This window comes from Eleginops maclovinus, chromosome 17 (genome assembly GCF_036324505.1).
Source record: "Eleginops maclovinus isolate JMC-PN-2008 ecotype Puerto Natales chromosome 17, JC_Emac_rtc_rv5, whole genome shotgun sequence".
Lineage (NCBI taxonomy): Eukaryota > Metazoa > Chordata > Actinopteri > Perciformes > Eleginopidae > Eleginops > Eleginops maclovinus.
In genome coordinates, this window is record NC_086365.1 from 6,152,357 (window position 1) to 6,171,111 (window position 18,755).

The 18,755-nt window shown below is 39.9% G+C and overlaps 1 protein-coding gene and 1 long non-coding RNA gene across 2 annotated transcripts; one reads left to right on the forward strand and one right to left on the reverse strand.

Annotated features, from left to right (window-relative positions):
• Positions 1 to 1,747: 1,747 nt before the first annotated feature.
• Positions 1,748 to 17,727, reverse strand: gnai1 (guanine nucleotide binding protein (G protein), alpha inhibiting activity polypeptide 1). Its single transcript, XM_063905321.1, has 9 exons — positions 17,272 to 17,727; positions 10,295 to 10,337; positions 8,960 to 9,101; positions 7,671 to 7,828; positions 5,953 to 6,081; positions 4,585 to 4,714; positions 4,248 to 4,401; positions 3,354 to 3,573; positions 1,748 to 2,943 (listed from the first exon to the last, which is right to left on the reverse strand). Exons 1-8 carry the CDS (start codon positions 17,387 to 17,389, stop codon positions 3,383 to 3,385), a joined length of 1,065 nt encoding a protein of 354 aa, XP_063761391.1. The 5' UTR covers positions 17,390 to 17,727; the 3' UTR covers positions 1,748 to 2,943; positions 3,354 to 3,382.
• On the forward strand, positions 7,356 to 9,446 carry LOC134879057 (uncharacterized). The gene is made up of 2 exons (XR_010167773.1): positions 7,356 to 7,850; positions 8,962 to 9,446. It is a non-coding gene; the product is annotated as an uncharacterized LOC134879057 (long non-coding RNA).
• Positions 17,728 to 18,755: the final 1,028 nt, after the last annotated feature.

The window sequence follows — 18,755 nt, forward strand, 5'->3', positions numbered from 1 at the left end:
CCGATGCAGGTGATATCTTCACTTATCTCAGTTTAAACTAGCGTCATGAAAAAAAATTACCGTTGAAAAGTAGCTACTAGCAAGGGGCTTAATTAGCATCCACATCCGTCTACTTCACGGTGAAAATGAGCAGGGTCAGTAATGGCTAAACTGTAACTTTGTTATCCTCAAGGAGTTGACAAATTAAACTAACACAAATTATATGTTGTTTAGTCGTTAGCTTAACGTGTGAGTAAATGGCTAGTAGTTGATTAAGGGTATAATTTCTCTCTATTGTTATTATTATTATTTTTTTTTAATAGCCTTCCAACAACAATCAAATGACAACTTCCAATGTGGCTGGGTCGAGGGCATTGCAATTTTTAGCATCTTAAACTACTATATTTACTCAAGAACTGCACTTAACACAATTTTGAGAGACTTGTACTTGAGTATTTCATTTGTTAACTACTTTGTACTTTTAAAACACACTACAATTCAGAGGTCAATCGTATAACTCCACTACATTAATTTTGCAGATGTTGATTAAAGATATGAAATTTAATCTACACTTCAATAAGATTTTAGTTAGGCCTACAGTAACATTCACACACTACCATGCAGTATACAAAGGAATTCAAATTGGCTGCACCTTTAACAGCTTTGATAAAAACATTATTGCATCAATAATTATATTCAAAACATATAATATATATATTTCTGAAATGGGCCAATCTGTAAAGGAGTACTTGTACCTTTGGTGCTTTAAGTATATGTTGATGCCAATACTTTAACTTGCGTAACATTTTGAATGCAAGACTTACAGTATTCCTACACAGAACTTCTTCAACCTGTTGTCAGCACACACGCAAATCAGTAAATGTATGTTAATATAAGATCAGATATAGAGGGATGTATTTATGCTGATACCAGCGTTGCTCTATAACTAGTGATATGTCACCACTGAGAGATATTGTTCGAATTTGTCATCGCTGATCATATTCATGGATTTCCTCACAAATGATTTACAATGCAAATTGTGTTAAGGTGACATGCATGTATGATACACACATGAATAGATGGCAGTGTAAACCTTATGACTACTAGGTATCACTGTCATCCGCACAGAGGAAAATTAGATAATTTGATACCTCTATAAGCCCATGCAAGTTAACCTTTGGGTGCATACAATTTTCATCCTAACAAACCTTCACATTGAGTACTACTAAAGGTAACACAGCCTTAAATGCCACGCAGGAATACAAATATACACGTATAGAGGTTGTGGGCAAGGCTGATTGAAAAATTGGCTCTGTAGGACAATGTGTTTGGAACAAGATATCTCGCTTCATTAGAAATGCATGCACAGTACCTGATCTGTGTGGCAAGCAATTTATGAAGATGTAAAGTGATACAGCCAGCCCACATGAACATCAATGCATGACCATTACTGATAAAAGCATCATCTAATTAAGTTGATTTTGTATTTGAGATTCACGATTGAAACTTTTAGCATATTAAAAAAAAAAAACCTTTCAGTTGGTTAACACACATTAGAGTTTTGGTTCTTACTGCATTAGGAGGGCATGTGATAGCTGCATGACATTTAACAGGAAGATGCAGGATACTGGAAAGGGTAGCATAATTAAATACATTCATCATGCTTTGTGCTTAAGCAGCTAATTATATGACTGCAATAACTAAGCTACCATTAGTGTAAACATGCTTAATTAACTGTAGAAGATACATATGATTGAGCAACTCCATGTGGTTTGTAAATGGTTTTTATTAGCAAAATAAGGGAGATGAGTCTACAAAGATTCTCCATCCGTGGAGAACATACACATACATTAACAGTTGTGGCAGTTTCTTTATATGAACATATCCAGGACTATATTTATTACTTTTCTTGGCAAAGTAGTTCTGACCTCCAATCACAGACCAGTTTTCCCTTGACCATCTTAGTTTCCATCACCTGAATGAATCCTCGAGTAGCACCTCTACTCTCAAATCACCACCGAAGAACGGCGTCTGAACCTTAAAACATTTCAGACCTCATCCTCGCCTTTACAACCATCTTTTCTGTGGTTCAGTTTTTTCTCTCCTTAACACCAAAACTCTCCTCATAATACATTAAAATTTACATTAAAATGTGCCGACCCTTGTCATTGACTTGAGCGTATAAGCTCAATGCCTCGACTCACCATTATCCGAATGGTTGGGAAGAATGGATATTTTGTACAGTTTAAAAACCAGAACCCCGGATCTGTGGGGCAAATGTAACAATATACATCTCAGTATTGTACTGCGTGATCGGCCAGCGAGGCCTTTCATTGACATGGCTGGTGGGGGGATGGGGGTAGGGGACTGTGGAGGCTGCATGTTGATCACCATGGAGACCTATGTAGCTTTAGGAAACCTTCCTCCTCCTGATAGCTCAATGGTGTGCACATAGAAGATAGCAGGGACACTACCATATGAAAACAGTTAACCTCTTTTTGTTTAGAACAATTCAGCAGGCAACAGAACAAGCATTGGGACTACGGCCGCGGTAAAAATGCATGCGAAGGCACAAGTACCAACAAACTGGACTCAAAGTTGTGCGCCTTTTCTTCCCTTTTGGTTGTAGGGAAGGAAGAAAAGAAGCATTTCCACCAACAGCAAAGTTTCCTTTTCCAGACAGCGGCAGAAGGAACAGCATAAAAGTGATCTCCTTGAAAATTAAAAACGAAATACAAAGTAACTGTTTTTTAAAAAGTGTGCGGGAAACTTTTGCTGTGACGCTTTTACATAGATACAAACATCCTACACAAATGTCGTAACGCTAGTTCAAAAATGTTCCAAGACAAAAAACATAAATAAAGCTGTTAAAAGTGGCATATAGTACAGCACTGGTCCGTGACTGATCCTCCCGACTCTTCTCATCTTCCCCACCAAAGATGCACAATACACTGGCTCCTCTGCCTGAGGAGAGAAGAGGAGAGAGAAAGAAACATGAAGGACACGACGGAGGAAGAGGGATGGCCTTGAGCTGTTTTAAAAAGATAACTTTTTTACAGGTCGACCTCGCCTTACTATCATCAACAAACATCTAAATGGAGCGGAACGGGGAATGTATTTTATCCGTACATAAAAGAAGGCACTGATTTCGAAATGTAACTACGCATTTCATTATGATGGATTACGCTACATCTTCGTGGTCCAGCTATGGTCCTTCATAATTCAGAAAGAAATTGTTAAGTACATTTTAAAAGTAGATACCCAGAATTCATGCCCCCTCAATAACTCCTGCTGCACCCTGATAAATCAACAAACTCTCAGTCATAATGTTGACGCAGATATGTGCATACACACAATAATTAAGAGACCCTTACCAAAAAGAAAAAGGTTATCTTCTCCATCCTCAGAAGAGACCACAGTCTTTCAGGTTGTTCTTGATGATAACGTCGGTGACAGCGTCAAAGACAAACTGCACATTCTTGGTGTCCGTGGCGCAGGTGAAGTGGGTGTAAATCTCCTTGGTGTCCTTCCGCTTGTTCAGGTCCTCAAACTGACACTGAATGTAGGCAGCTGCTTCCTCGTACGTGTTGGAGCCTGGAAGTGGAAGAGGCAGGAAGTCAATGTAAAGGACAAGGTATTGAAGTTGTATATTTCTATTGTTAATTGTTAAGACTGACTGACATGGCTGGGCTACATCCTGCTAACTGGGAATAATGCGTGTTATTTTCAAAAGTGGGTGCCTATTATTCCTCAGTATATAATTACATATTAAAGTTGAATGATACTTTTTTAACATGCAACTTATTTCTTTATTTTGTACAAAAACAGCTGTTGCTGCAAAAGTCATATAAGACTTCAGGAAGTCACTGCTCCCAGCCAAGAAATAGCCCACATAAACCCCCCAAAACCACAATTACACTTCCTTTTAGTGAGTGTAACTGTTTTCGATCATAGAAAAAGGTCAGAATATGTGATCGATGTTGAGCATTGGAGGTGCTGGTGGGCAGGATTTACTCACAGAGCAGATCCCACCTGTTTTCTGTTTTTTCGCTAAATCAAGGTAATCTGCTGCTGTGTGGCGCCCTAAGCGAGAATGGTAATGATTTAATTAATAAAGAAATATCCCAATTGTTTTATTAATTAACTCGTAGCAGACAGCAGAATGACAACATTCAAATCCATAACCACATTTGTCATTGGGAGGTTCTAATGGCTTTTTTGTGTTGGTAATGGTCCATTTCTTAACAATTCTTTGTAAGATGCCTTACCGGCGTATTCTGGGTAGCAGATGGTTAGGGGACTCTTCTTGATCTTCTCCTCGAACAGGTCCTTCTTGTTGAGGAAGAGGATGATGGAGGTGTCTGTGAACCACTTGTTGTTGCAGATGCTGTCGAACAGCTTCATACTCTCATGCATTCGGTTCTAAGGAGGAAAAGGAAAAATGATTGTCCACTGATCCATAAGAAAAGGAAAGCCTTGTCATTTATTTCCACTTACTGAACCATCACAATTCCAGCAAACAAGAGACAAAAAATTCCCTGCTGTGTACAAACACAGAGTGCCTGCTTTGATGTTATTCCATGAGTCAGAGGCCGAAGCACTCACCATCTCCTCGTCCTCGGCCAGCACCAGGTCGTAGTCACTGAGGGCCACACAGAAGATGATGGCGGTCACTCCTTCAAAGCAATGGATCCACTTCTTCCTCTCAGACCTCTGACCTCCAACATCAAACATTCTGGGGGGAGGGGGGGGAGAAGTATACATTTACACATGTGCCTCAGCATACAAAAGCACATACACAATACAGCAGTGTTTACAGTATAAACCCAGAGGCAGAAAAAACCCACGGCAGCGCCACTGTGGCTGCTCGGCTCTCGCTGCAGTGTTTGGTGACGACAGTAAGTGATAGAGCGGAGAGGAAACACAAATGCTTTCTCTTTTGTTACTTCAAAACAATTCTGATAACATCCAGCAGTTGAAAATACTCAAGTGAACAGCAATTGGCTGTACTGACAGAACAGTGTCTTGTGTTTACTATTTGCTCGCAAAGAGCTATAAATGGGGCGGAATTTTACTGCTTACTTTATGTAGGGCTATTCTTACTTAATGCACACCAAAGTTGAATGAACTTTATGACACAGACTTCATGTATAAATAGCAAATCCAATTATAAAGAGCAATTTTCAAATCAGATTTGATGGTAACGTTTAAAACAATTGCATAATAACAGATGGAAATGTGGGGAAAAAAAACAACAAAACGCCCCATCTAGCTCTTTTAAGAGCTGCTACTACACTGCAGAAGTCACATCTGGAAATACTATGGTTTAAAGGCAACACTGGGAGAGGGAATAATGAATGTATAATAAAGGTGTGCAAATAAAAGAAGTAATCACATTTACCTCATCAACACAAGAAAGAACCGACATAAGGTCAGACCTCTTTAATTGTGTTTATCTTCAAACACAAACTGAACCATTAAAAGAAGGAGTACTTTGCTTTTAATGTGTAGCCCCTGCTGTGTTATTCCTACATTACAAAGAGCAATGGCTACTTTACAGAAGAACTGTAAAGTGTTGTAATATAAAACTGTGACAGTCGTCGTGTGTCACCATGAGTGTATTTAAGCTGCGGCTTGGGTAAGACAGGACATTTAAAAAGCGTTGTATGTCTCTGTGGATCATTGAACATCTATTTCTATTCTGTTGCATGTACTAACACCGTGAATGTCTGTGTCATTAGCATCCGCTTACGCGCTTATAGTGTCATGGTATCATCAGGCCTGCTGCCCCCACTTCCTCTTTGTTTTCTGAGTCACCGCTGATACGCAGAACACCTTCATACATTGTGTCACAACTTACATCTGTACATGAGCAGAGGTAATTTCTATGAGTCAGAGGCAGGAAGGAAAGCTACTGTAATCAAGGCACCACGTAAAAAAAAAAACACTTTGAAGCGAAGAAGAAATTCTCACTTGAAGTGAAGGTCCTTGAATGTGAAGTGCGTCTCCACAATGCCTGTGGTTTTGACTCGGGTCCTCAGGACATCCTGCTGAGTTGGGATGTAGGTGGCCTGGGATATCCTGTCCAAATCGTTCAAGTAGCTAATAAGACACAAAGAAAAGCACATGAGGAAAGGAACAATCATGAACAAGAAATGAGAGAGAAAGACTGGGAGAAAATGTGTATCAAGATCAAGTCTCTATCTCCCATTTCAACGAATGACTCCCAATCATTTTAGTTTGAAACAATATACTTCTTTGTTAGCTGTTTCAACCAGAGTCCAGTAAAAGATAAAAATCTGAGTTAACCTGAACTGGGCTCGTTTCTGTGTTGGGTGCACATTGTTTTGTGTATGGTAGACTCCCTCTGGGTTCAGCCCTGGGTTTAATGTTATGCAGCTGATCAGGGAAACTCCCTACATTTCAGAGTCAATGTTGGTTCTGTCTCCCATGGGATAGCCACTAGTGTTGGTTTTGAATTGGCATATGCAGGTATAAAGAAAGGATGGAATTTTGCTCACATGTTATGATTTCAGCATTATTCTTTTTCCTCTTAATTAAACCCAGAAATAGCATTTTCCACTCAAAAAGCAAACATCAAAGGCAAAATGGACCTAAATGTTAGAGTTCAGATGTTTGATAAAACGGCATGAGGTTCATTTTAGCTGAAGGAACATCTTTTTAACATCTTCTATGGATTTTCTCATGCATACTTCCAACATATAATTTTTTTCCAGAGGAGAAATAGCTCAACATTAGGTGTGAATGCAACACAACTTTACAGACTGATCTAGTTTAGCAGAATTGTGTGGTCTTATTCCCAGAAAGTGGTACTTTAGCAGCCAAACTTTATTTCTCTGTATATAGTATAAATCAGATTTAAACTACATTTTCCTACAATGGGTGTATTATTTATGACCCGAGCACTCAAGGTTATTGCTGATAAATTACAATCGAAAGAAAGATTAGTGACCTCTAGTTGCTATCCGACAAACACTAGTAATCTCCCCTTTACGCTAACAAGCCTTTTGTTTGTTTTTCAAGGTATTAAACAGTAAAAACACACAAGGTTCAGGACATGGTGTTTCCTAGTCATGAAAAGCCCCTGGACAGCAGGATTACAGGAACCAAATAGAAAAAAAGCAACAACTGCAGCGCCCTTGGCCTGCGACAAACACTGATATTTGCTTCACAGCACAACAAGGCAACTGCTTTTTTCCTCACAAAATGATATCATCTCTCTCTCTGCCAAGGGCTCTTGCACAATATATGAAAATGTCAGGCTGGTCAAGGAAAACAATGGAGCAGTTTAGATGTGATCACTTCTTTATAAGCATGTGACAAATGTTCCTGTGCTGAGGTGTAAGGTCCCAGACTAAATTGGCTTTTCAGCCTCTGCTCTTCAGGCTTCATTGAGGAGGGCAAATATTGACAGTGCAAAAGTCCAGACAGATACACGGTGCTGTGGCTTTCTGCTCTCTCAGCATGATTGAGGGCTATAACAACTTGTGTTTGGCATTTTAAGCCAGTAACTTTCTGTGTTTGTAGAGGAATGGCACGACTTTGGGCGTTTGTTGACATTAATTGGTGTGTGCAGGACTTTTCTCCATGGGTGATTCATAATTTGGGGGGAAAAAAAATGCAACTTTCCTGTAAGTTGTTGTTTTTATGTTGTGTGTTATGTGACTCACTATGCTGCCGAGTCATTGAGCTGATACTCGCGGGAGCGGCTGAAGCAGGCTTGAACACCTCCGTCCTTCCACAGACGCTTAATGACACCGGCCAGCTCCCCCGTCATGAAGCCTTCCTCTGCGGAGCCCGCCAGCACAAACAACTGCCGTGCATCATCCTGAGAGAGGAAAAGCAATAAAGTCAGTATCATAAATCAACCATCAAACCGCTATTATCATCAACATTGACCTGCTACCGTGCTGAAATGCCGCTCACAGGGTTATAAGGATATTGCAGAGACAGCTTCTGGTCAAATAACTAAGGCAGAAGCACAAAAATGTCACCTTACCATAAACACATTTTGGCTTTAGACCTGGTATTCTTTCTCGAACTTAAGAAGATAAAATATACTCTCTTCCGTTCTATAAGAAATGGCAGTGCTTGATTTCAATAAACTCAAAACACTCACAACAGAATAGCGGAGATGTTTTATTTATTTTTAACACCTTTTAATATTTTCTCCACTTATTCATATTTTTATTTGCTTATCTGTCTTTACTTCTTAATTTATTTAGTTTTTGTTTATTATAATTGCATTTTTTGTTATTTTGCTCTTTTTTAACAGATGGAATCAATGTTCTTCTTTTGATTAAAACTATATCTCTGTGTATTCAAGCTAGGGGTGGGTGGGTGTCAACGGTTGGTTGAAAAATGAAAATGGATGAAGACCATTGTGTCAATTGTGACCCTGTATGTCTGTTCTTCAATAATAAAAAAATATATATATATGTTAAATTACTTTTAAACTACCTTACTACAAGCTTACTTTCCCAGGAGTGTTTGCTGACAGGCTATTTAATGTACTAGCTTGTTAGATAGATAGAATCGGAGGATGAAACCCTCTTTATTAGTCACATACACAGCAGAGCACACACAGTGAAATTGGTCCTCTGCATTTAACCCATCCTAGTACTAGGAGCAGTGGGCAGCTATTGTGCAGCGCCCGGGGAGCAATGGGTAGGGGGGATTGGAGGTGTCCGGTGCCTTGCTCAAGGGCACCACAGCAGGACCTAGGAGGTGAACTGGGACCTCTCCAAGTAGCAGTCCACTTTCCATATTTCAAGTCTGTTTGGGGACCTCTCCAAGTAGCACTCCACCTTTCATATTTTCAAGTCTGTTTGGGGACTTGAACCAGCGACCCTACAATTCCCAGTCCAAGCCCCTACTGACTGAGCCACTGCTCAACACCACCGACTCTTTTCAGGTTTCTCCTCTACCAGATGACTCTCTCTCTCTCTCTGTCACTCACAGCTCTTGCAGCATCGCCAAAGTCGATCTTGAGGCGCCCCATGGCTCTGATGATGGCGATGATGGACTGGATGGTGTTGCTGTATACCACAGCCTTGTACTGCTTACATTCCTCTTCTGAGTAGCCTGCCTCGTGGATGATCCTGAAAGAAGAGGAGGAAAAGACGGTCATGTCGGTCAACGATTTCCAAATTCTACCTCTATAGATAGAAAGATCTCCTGAGGAAATCTGTATGGTGAATAATGTGTTGTACTATTCAGCTGTCTACGAAATGCTCAGCTTTTATTCAATATCCTTTTCAATACTCTGACATACTGTATGCCCATTGGTTATATGTGGAGGAATATAGTTAGGCCACATAGATCCTGATATTTAAGCTTCTGATTCATGGCCACTTAAGTCATGGTTAGTCAGGTGAAAGCAGCTTTTCTACTCTGGATAGAAGCATCCGCATGCAGACAATGTAAAAATACACTCTTTAAATGTATTGTCTTTTATGTGTTTATTCAATTTATAGTTTCACTCAAAAGAAAATGTGGGTAAAGGATGAGAATGGAATTACTTGATATTTCTGTTGTTGTCATCACATCTCATGAAAATGGGTATGGACTACACGAGAAAGAAAGCGTGTTTTTGTTTATTGTTTTTGAAAGGGTGTCTTGGCGCAGAGGGTTGCTAAACTATTATTTTAAATCTTGGTTAATCTGACCTGTTATTTAACCTGTTCAATGTCATTTAAAACATTGTTTAGCAAACATATGCAGGGTAAGGCAAACTGTCAAATTCACCAACTGCTTAGGTAAAATCATTTCCTTAAATCTGGCAGATACGGTACAAAGGATATCTCTGGGCACACTGGTATTACAGTGGATTTATTACTGTTTATTTTGAGTAAAAATACAATTTCAACACATCTTCAACAGGTGCAATAGAAATAGAAATATCATATCTGAGCAGCTGCTTTAAAATCAGCATCTGTGTATGTCTGCTGATTTATGAGCGTGCTTATGTAAAATGAAATTCATGTAGGACGCACACAGTATGTGGTTGATGTGTAGAGTAAGTCCTAATGTATTCTGCTGGGTTGTTGTCATGATCAATTATATATGGTACCTGTTTTCCATGTGATTCTCGGGGCATACATAATACTCAGAGATGCTATAAAAGCATGATTGCTGTTTGACACTATTTGTATTGGGGAAAATGAATACTCTCTCTGTGCCATTATGCATATCTGATGAGAGAAGAAGTCATTGTTGATACGCTGGAGGAAGAAAAAAAGGTTGTTTTGATTGTGCAGAATGATGAGATGCAACAGCAGCAAAATGAACTCACTTCATCTGCTTGACAATTGTACTTTTCCCTGATTCGCCAGCGCCTGGAAAAGAAGAAAAAGACATTTATGAGAGAGTGTAAATATCTCAGGTGGTTATTGTTCCCTCAGTCATATCCATTTCATACCATATGTCACCCGGCTCACTTCCTATACTGCACATTATCAAAGAAATGTACTTCACGTGTTTTGAAATGATGATCTAATGTGGCCGAATGGATAAGGAACCATTATTATGAAACCTGAGTGTTACCACCTCAACCAACTGACCTATATGAGAGTGTGTTTCTGTGTGTGTAACCTAAAGTCTGTGTATGTCCTCAGTGATTAAGTTCGGGCCCTCCTCCAGGCAGATTTAGTCATTTGTTTGATGGCAACAAGCTCGGTCAGATGACTCGTTTTTGTGATAAAGCTTGCTCTAATTTGCCGTTACTGTAGGTGTGTTTGGAATTTTATCAGCAAAAATAATCACATCATCAAGGCTCTTGGCTGGCGCACAACTAAAGATGAGATAGATTATTACGGAGTTGTGAAGAAACATGCAGTCAGCTCAGCATGTGGGGGCACTCGGGGCCAAATCCGAATGACAGTGTTGTACTTGACCGATGAGACAATACTGGGATGGAGACAGTGAGGGACGGGAGCATAGTGTCAGGACGCCTTTTGCATGGCGGAGCGCTCAAACGTCACAGTGCCATGGCAACTGCTCTGAGGCCGCAGTCACCTGAAGAGGCTTTGTGGTTGTGAGCGTGTGTGTGACATGGGAACATTATATATTATGCATACACTGCTTTTTTTCCTCTACTGTAACCAGTCACTTGGAAGTGGCACTTTTGTTGGAAGATTTCTATCAAATCAAAGCCATCTGCAATGAAACCACATTCACCAGAATCGGAAGGGTATTACCATAAACTCCATTACATCTACTAATGTGCTGTCCTCATATTTCAGCAGCGTGTACTTATAGGGAGGTAACTGGGAAGGCATCTGACCACTAGGGAAGATTTTTTAAACCACTTGAGAGTGGCAATTCCCTGAGTAAACACCCCCAGCTTCCCCTCTCAGCTCTAGAAACAGAATAAGAGGAAGTACAATCATACCATGAAGTCTACAGCTATGCGTTACCTCGTGATACTGTCAGCAGAGACTAGATGATTTGCTCTTGCAAAATAATAAATCTACAAAATCTAGTTCCACTTTCCGTAATGTTGCATAAATATCTAAATGAGACACTTTGTTGATGCCATTAGTAGACCAGCCTGCTCCACATTGTAAGTAACATTCCTCTGAGAGTTATTTATAATGTTTTTTAATGCATCCTGCTGCAGCGTGCACAGTATCAGTCTGCATTCCTACAAAGTTTCCCTTAAGCAGAACTGCATGCTGATGGAACAGTCCTGGCAGCTCACCTTCGCGATAATTAGATGCGATTCACCTGAGGACACAATTTAATTACGTGTTACCACTCAGGTGCCGGAGAGCCCTGGGGAGGTTTGACGGCACAGCGGCAGCTCAGTGTATTCTCAGGCCCAACACTGGGTGTGTGTATCCGTGTGGGAAACATGACTGGCGTGCGAGTTGGCAAAGTTGGCCCCCTTAGCCAGGCCAAGATCCATTTGCACCATGCCATCGCACTTCACATACTCACACAGTTCCTCTCAGAGTGGGATGCATGAAAATCCACTTAAAGCGAGCTATGAACTCACAGTTCAAAGAAGCCTTTTAGCTATCCCCAGTTGTGTGACTTCTTAATGGTTTCTGAGGCTTTTTTATGGCTTTGTTTTATAAAAAAAAGAGTAAATTTCGCACAAAATGTTATGAGCAGGAAAAACAAAAGCCTCTTTAAGGTTTATCTAGTAAGAATTCCAAATAACTCCTGATTTTAGACACTCAAATGTGAGGGTTTTCAAATGTAAGTTGGACCAAATATTACATTAGAAGACGTGACCTGGGAATTTTTTCACTAGTTTTACAGTTTGTAGACCAAACAGTAAATAGGTTCATTATTTTAAAAAATCATCTTAGTTCGAGCTTTACCCACATCAATCAGAAAATATTTTGTGACAATAAAAAAATCCTTTTCACAAAGCAGGAGCAGAAATCCTCTCAAATATAACAACATATCACTAGATAATCAAGAATTTTCCCTGAATTTTGATGAAATGTCTGTGAACTGTTGCTTACATTTTTATCAAGAAAGGTGAGTCACATTGGTTGGGAAATCATTTTAATTTGTGATTAACGTTTTCCCACAGCGATTAAGTCAATGACGTTTAGTGAATCATAATGGGAATGTACTGTAATTGTGAAAATGTAGTAGCAAGATGTGCCCCCAAAATTTAAAGCACCAGCCGCAAAACTGAAATGGTGATAAGCCTGCCTACTAATTCTAAGCGTTCCAATGGTTAGAATTGGATAAATAACATAGACTTGGTGACTCAGTCTTTATTATAATAAATGAGACGTGAGCGCTTATGCAAGGAACTTGGCTTTTGTCCTTCTAGACCAGTGATATCATTAGGGTGTGGATCTCGTTTAAGTTTTTGGGCTTTTTTTTAGGTCAGAGGGATCCAGAACACACAGTCTTCCTGATTTTGCCTCACACATGGACCATCAAGGGTTACATGGCACCACAAGCCTGACCTCTCAGTCTTCATGCAGAGTCATGTTACACACCCACAGCTTTGATACGCCCACCCCAAAACAGCTCCAGACTCAAAACCACTGGAGCAGCTGGTTTCTGTTTCTAGCGGTTCAAACTATTTTAGGAAAATCCGAGCTAACCCATCAAGTGAAAATGGGGCGTTTTTTTCTCTTCTCCCACAAAGAACAGAGCCGTTTTATATCCACCAACCACAAACACATCTTTTCTCTTGGAACTTCCTCTGGTTGATCTTCGCAAGGCAGCATGGACGGGAATTTGAAACAATAGCATTATGGAGATAAATGTGATTCAAAGGGCTACCATGCCTGGGCCTTCTCCATTTACAGATTAACCAAATGTGTCTGCTAATTCTCTTGGAGAATCAGCATGCCAACCCAAGCAAAGATAGAAAAAGTCTCGTTTTCAGGCTCCAGATCAACGGCATGAAGATACGTTTGTGTGGGTTAGGGGGTTTATAGGGGCCATGCAAATATCCCAACATGTCCTCTTTGGTGAGCAGGGCTTGAGGAGAGCTTGGCTCAATGTGCAAACCACATTAGTGATGCCACATTAGCAGCCAAACACCATCCAGCCCCACTCCCTTCTCTGTGTTTTCGACTCTTATTCCCTCATAAATATCCATCTTCCTCTTTTGCATTCAGTCATTTTCCCAATATGATTTATTGTTCCTCCTGCTTAAAATCCAATTCCTGTTTTTCCTCTCCCTCTGAGGGGATTTAAATATGAGTCATTCATGAAAGATTCCAGGAGCCTCCATGCGCTACCCACCAGGGGAAACGACCGGAGGGATCGAACTGCCAACAAGCAGATCGATAGCTAAAAGATTGTTTCCCACACACTGGGACAGACCAAACTGTTCGAGGAGATGTCTAATGATGCGGACAAAGAGATGTTGGAATGCGGACAATTTACTTTGATTACCCCTAGTCTTTAACATAAGAAACACATCCATGCTGCACTACATGTCTCGCAAATGCTGGTTACATAATTAAATCATGGCAAACATTAGAGAGAACACAATGACCAATGGTGGAGAAAGGCTGGGGATTATTAATAAAAATCTTCCCACAGTTGCACGACAGCTATAGAAAGAGTAATTAGGCTGAGTAGATTGTAATCTATTTTAGCACGTAGATATGAATAGTAGGATAATTGGGTCCTGGAGATGATGGGAATCAAATGAGAGCCAAATAAAGACAAAGAGCTAAATGAGAAATGTGTTCAATTTTCAGGGGAAAAAAAGATTGTCCACCCTGCTCTCGACAAAGACACATGAGCCTGCCTGGTAGTTTGGATTTGATAGTGTGCAGAAAGATTCAAATCCTTTTCATGTAAATTTGAGGTTTTTTACGTCAGCTTAACGATTTTATGTCCGTGACAGGGAGCACACATAAGCCTGTGATTAACATTTAGGGACGCGCTGAGAACCAGGTGGTAAACACATAAACCTGCCACTCACCAAAGCACCAGATGTTTGATGTATACACAAACTTCAACTCAAGTGGTACACTCCATTCCATACAAAAATGTTAGCATACAACAAAAGCTTGATGACAAAGAATATGTATTACAAGCAGCCCCAATGGTATGAATGGTTTAAACTTCCTGTTTCCAAATTTGTCCGTGGTGTAATGTAGGATACATGGAAAAAATGTGTAACCTAAGAGGTTTGCATATGTTAGTTGAAATAACTTTACATTTTGACACAGTTTGAGTCACATTAACGTTTGGTGTTGCCGATTTCATGAGTTTGTTGGAAGATAAATTAATGCCATTTTTTTTGATAAAACCACCTCGACATAGGCTTGATATTGCATTGATATTGATGAGTTGATCAACGGTGCTTCCACAACATATTTACACAATGAGTTACTTGTTAAAAATCAGTATTGGGAAAACAATGACTGCATGGGTAAGGGCAAATAATAGAAACAGCTAGAACAGTCTGGTAGATTCATCAATTCACAGTTTTTCTGCCTTCAAAATCAGGAAGACAACATCTATATAATGACCAGCCATACTGTGGAGCATAATAGTCTGTGTTAATGTGCACTCCCATTGCGGTTAATGGACCCAAGCCTCGCACTTAGTTTCCTAAAGGGGCGTGGCAGAGGCAAAATCCATATGACACAGATACAGGAAATGGACCACCAGTGTGCCATCATCTTGGATATAACGCAACTCCACAACCCTGAAGGCCTTTTACTACCAAGCCACTAGTTTAGCCGACGTTTTATCCGTGTCGACTGGGTGTTTTTAGAGAAAAGTCTACTCCGGAATTACTTACGAATCAACAAATTCAAAACAGCATTTTTTCAGTGAATGTTTACCCGCAAGATAAACAACTCAAACTCCTAATTCGGGCCACCCTGTCACTCTGCAGCAGAGCCTTTTCATTTTTAATGCTTTAGCAGTGTGCTCATCTTACAGCCCCTCTCTTCCTTTCTCCTGGTGTCCCAGTCGGTCAGTGTGACACAGGCAGTAACCTGAAGAGGCTGCAAGGCTGAATGGATAAAACACCAACGGTGCCAAGGCAGCTACACGTGGGGGCCACACGACCTGGCACACGGATGTCACAAAGGCATGTACAAAACACACAGAGTGGTTCAACTAACATTGTATGGTGTATGTCAGAGCAAAGGCTGATTCAAACTCATATTCCACCCTACAGCAGCATAGCAGAAATTTGTCCAAACTTGCTCGCTTCAATCAGCAAGTCCCATCTGGCACCTGAGGAATGTGGTCTACCTTTAGTGAGAAAGTATGTACACTCTTGTTCTAACAAAATGATACCAACGACTCACTAATTGTTTTACATATCCCACGAAATGTAAAGAGTATGTCCCTTTAGTTAGATGTAATGAATATCAATGGTAGAAAAGAGTTGTTAAATTATAGGAAAAACACACAGACCTGTTTAACTTGCTTTTGTTCACAAATCTTTCCACAAAAGCACTTATTTTGTGCCTTCTGTCAGCGGTTTGCTTGATATTGGTATTAGCTTCAGATTTCTTCTCCTGGTTACCCACATACCATGTATGTGTGCATGTCAACATTTTCCGACACTAGCCACCTGAGGGGTTGATGGAAAAGTTTTTCACCTACGGTCTTTATTTACAAGGATAACAGTGTTCCTCCATATGTAAGTAATGCCGTTAATTTACACATGGCTGGCTTCTAAATGAAAGCAATTCACGTAATTGTGCATACAGGGTTGTCAGAAGGAGCGTTGATGTGACAAACACATGTAGTGCGTGCTAGATATTACAAATATGAAGTATAAAATACTTCTTTGCCATTCATAAATCATTCTTGTGGTAGATTTTAAAGGGGGAGTATCGATTTACCATAATCATAGTCCATGGTGGTATCTTAGGCACCAACATAAAGCATTTGTGAAAATGCTTTGGGACACAAAGGTCAGTCAAAATTGGCCACTGCAGAGAGAAAGGGTCTTAGGCTGTTATCAGCATGTCATGTCCTACAACTGCTTACTTATTTAAGATGATCAATGGCATTTATGTTTCAATGACTGCTATTGTATTGTCATGTTTATGAGGCTTTCAACTAAATTGACTTTCATTATTGTAATTTCCTGCATTTGTTGTGCAAGATATTTGCCCTTTTCAGATATCTTTACATACACCTTGTTCTTGAACTTGAGATGGAGACAAGACAAGTAAGAGATATCAAACACAGGAAACTGTACACTACAGGATAGTGGGAAATCCCTTCAGTCCCTTATAAAGCTAAACTGTTTATTTAAAACCAGGGATAGGTTGTCTGAACGTACCTAAACTGACTGGACCCAACAAAGTTTTTAGTCACATTCACTCAGGCCTGGGCCCCTAATAAGCCACTGGCATATTTCACTGCATTGTGCTGGACTAGACGAGAGGAAATGTGCCATTGTTGTAAGGATTTTGTCAACACAAATGCTCCATAGACTGCTGAATAGACATAGTGTTAGCAAAAATGTAAATTGTGACAAAATCGAATTTAAACACCAATTGACGTTATGTTTTGGGATCTTTTGGATTGTTTCGTTTGAGTACTTGGAAACAACGTTATTTTACGTTTAATCAACAGAGTTGACGGTTAACTAAAGCTAGCAAGGAGGGGACGACGTTATTCTACCCAATGCGGAATTGAAACTTGGTAACATTGTCTAACTGACACCTCCTAAAACTGACCATTAACCAAAAAAATATCATACACTAATGTGGTTTAAATGGCAGGGCTTGCTCCCCACTGTATAACGGCTTGGGCGAAAACACTTCGCCGAAGTTCGTCCGGCGAACCGAGTCCCCTTACCGAGCAGCAGCAGCTTGACCTCCCTCGCCGCCTTCTCCCCGTCGTCCCTCAGATTCCTGTCGATCATCTTACTGCGCTCCACCGCCGCCTTGTCCTCTGTGCTCAGTGTGCATCCCATCCTCGACTCTGTCCTTCTGACCCAGATGGTGTAAAAAATATTTAAAACACCATATATACCCACATTAAATGGTGAAGACAGCCTCGCACACACGCCCTTTTTTAAATGACAGGCAATCGATCTGTTCACGGGGGGAAAAAGGGAAGCAATTCGACTTTTTAAAAACTGTGAAGCGTTTCCTCTGGCCACGGAAATAATATCGGTTTAAAATGCTCCTCGCATCCGACGGAAAGATGTTTTGATAGTCAAACAGTTCCTCTGTGATGTCTCTTTCACCCGTTCGCCTCCATTCGTTGCGGCGGAGGCTGCTGTATGAACAGCTTCTACTAGAGAGCTGATCAGTGTGTTTCGCAAGCAGTGACAACAGTCATACTTCCGGTCTGATTCTTCAGAATAAAGGTGTCATTTCCACAAACATAAATCTAACAAACCTTACCTATACTCAGAGATGGAAGAAGTACTCTTGGATTGGGTATTCAAGCAACAGTAGATCTACCAACGAGCAGGAATAATCTGTTACAATAATAGTCCTGCATTCAAAATGTTTCTTAAGTAGAAATAGAAAAGTACTGGCATCAAAATATACTTTAGTAAACATACTCATTTACAGATTGGTTGATTTCATAAGTATATATATTAGCCTATATGTTCTGATTATAACTGCTGATGCAACAATGTGTTTTTCATTGCTGGTAAATATGGAACTATTTTTTACTGCCACAGTGCATTTACTCCAGGTTTGACTAAAGTATTGTTTTAAGTGATGATTACATTGTTTATCATTCATTCAAATCTGTAAAGTAACTTAAGGTAGGAAATAAATGTGGAGTAAAAGTATACTATTTACCTCTAAAGTGGGGGTACAAGTACAAAGTAGCAAAACTGTAGTTTAGCAAAATCTATAGTCTATTAGCAGCACTCTAACATTCAGACAACATTTAGGAAGTTAAAAAATCACCATGGTTTGACAGTACTAACGTGATTTTTAACACTAAAATGGGTTTTTAAAAAATGGGTTACCCTCAGAACTTGTTATTCTGCCGCTTTAATTTGTAGGTAGACGCCCAAACCGGAAATGGCATGACGGTGGCTATTAAACCTGCACACTCGTAGCTTTACTCCTAGTCTCCAAATACAAAATCATCATTCTTACTTTATTCGCTTCAGCATGTGACAATTATTTGAAAATACCATTAAGATAATAATTATTTTTGCCTGTGAGTATAAATTAATGATTTCAACTGAAATTCTTATACAGATATATTAAAATAAAGGCTGTTCTAATAATTCCCAGTATCATGTATACTCATAACACTTTATAATCATCACCTGTGAACATTACCTGTTCAGGCTACACTGTAACTCT

Excerpts from the sequence above, each read along its gene's own strand:
- gnai1 (XM_063905321.1), bottom strand. The coding sequence starts at position 17,389 with ATGGGATGCACACTGAGCACAGAGGACAAGGCGGCGGTGGAGCGCAGT. Across the intron at positions 9,102-10,294 it reads ACAATTGTCAAGCAGATGAA|GATCATCCACGAGGCAGGCT; the intron begins GTGAGTTCATTT and ends CTCTTCTTTCAG. Across the intron at positions 7,829-8,959 it reads TTGGCGATGCTGCAAGAGCT|GATGATGCACGGCAGTTGTT; the intron begins GTGAGTGACAGA and ends TTCCTCTCTCAG.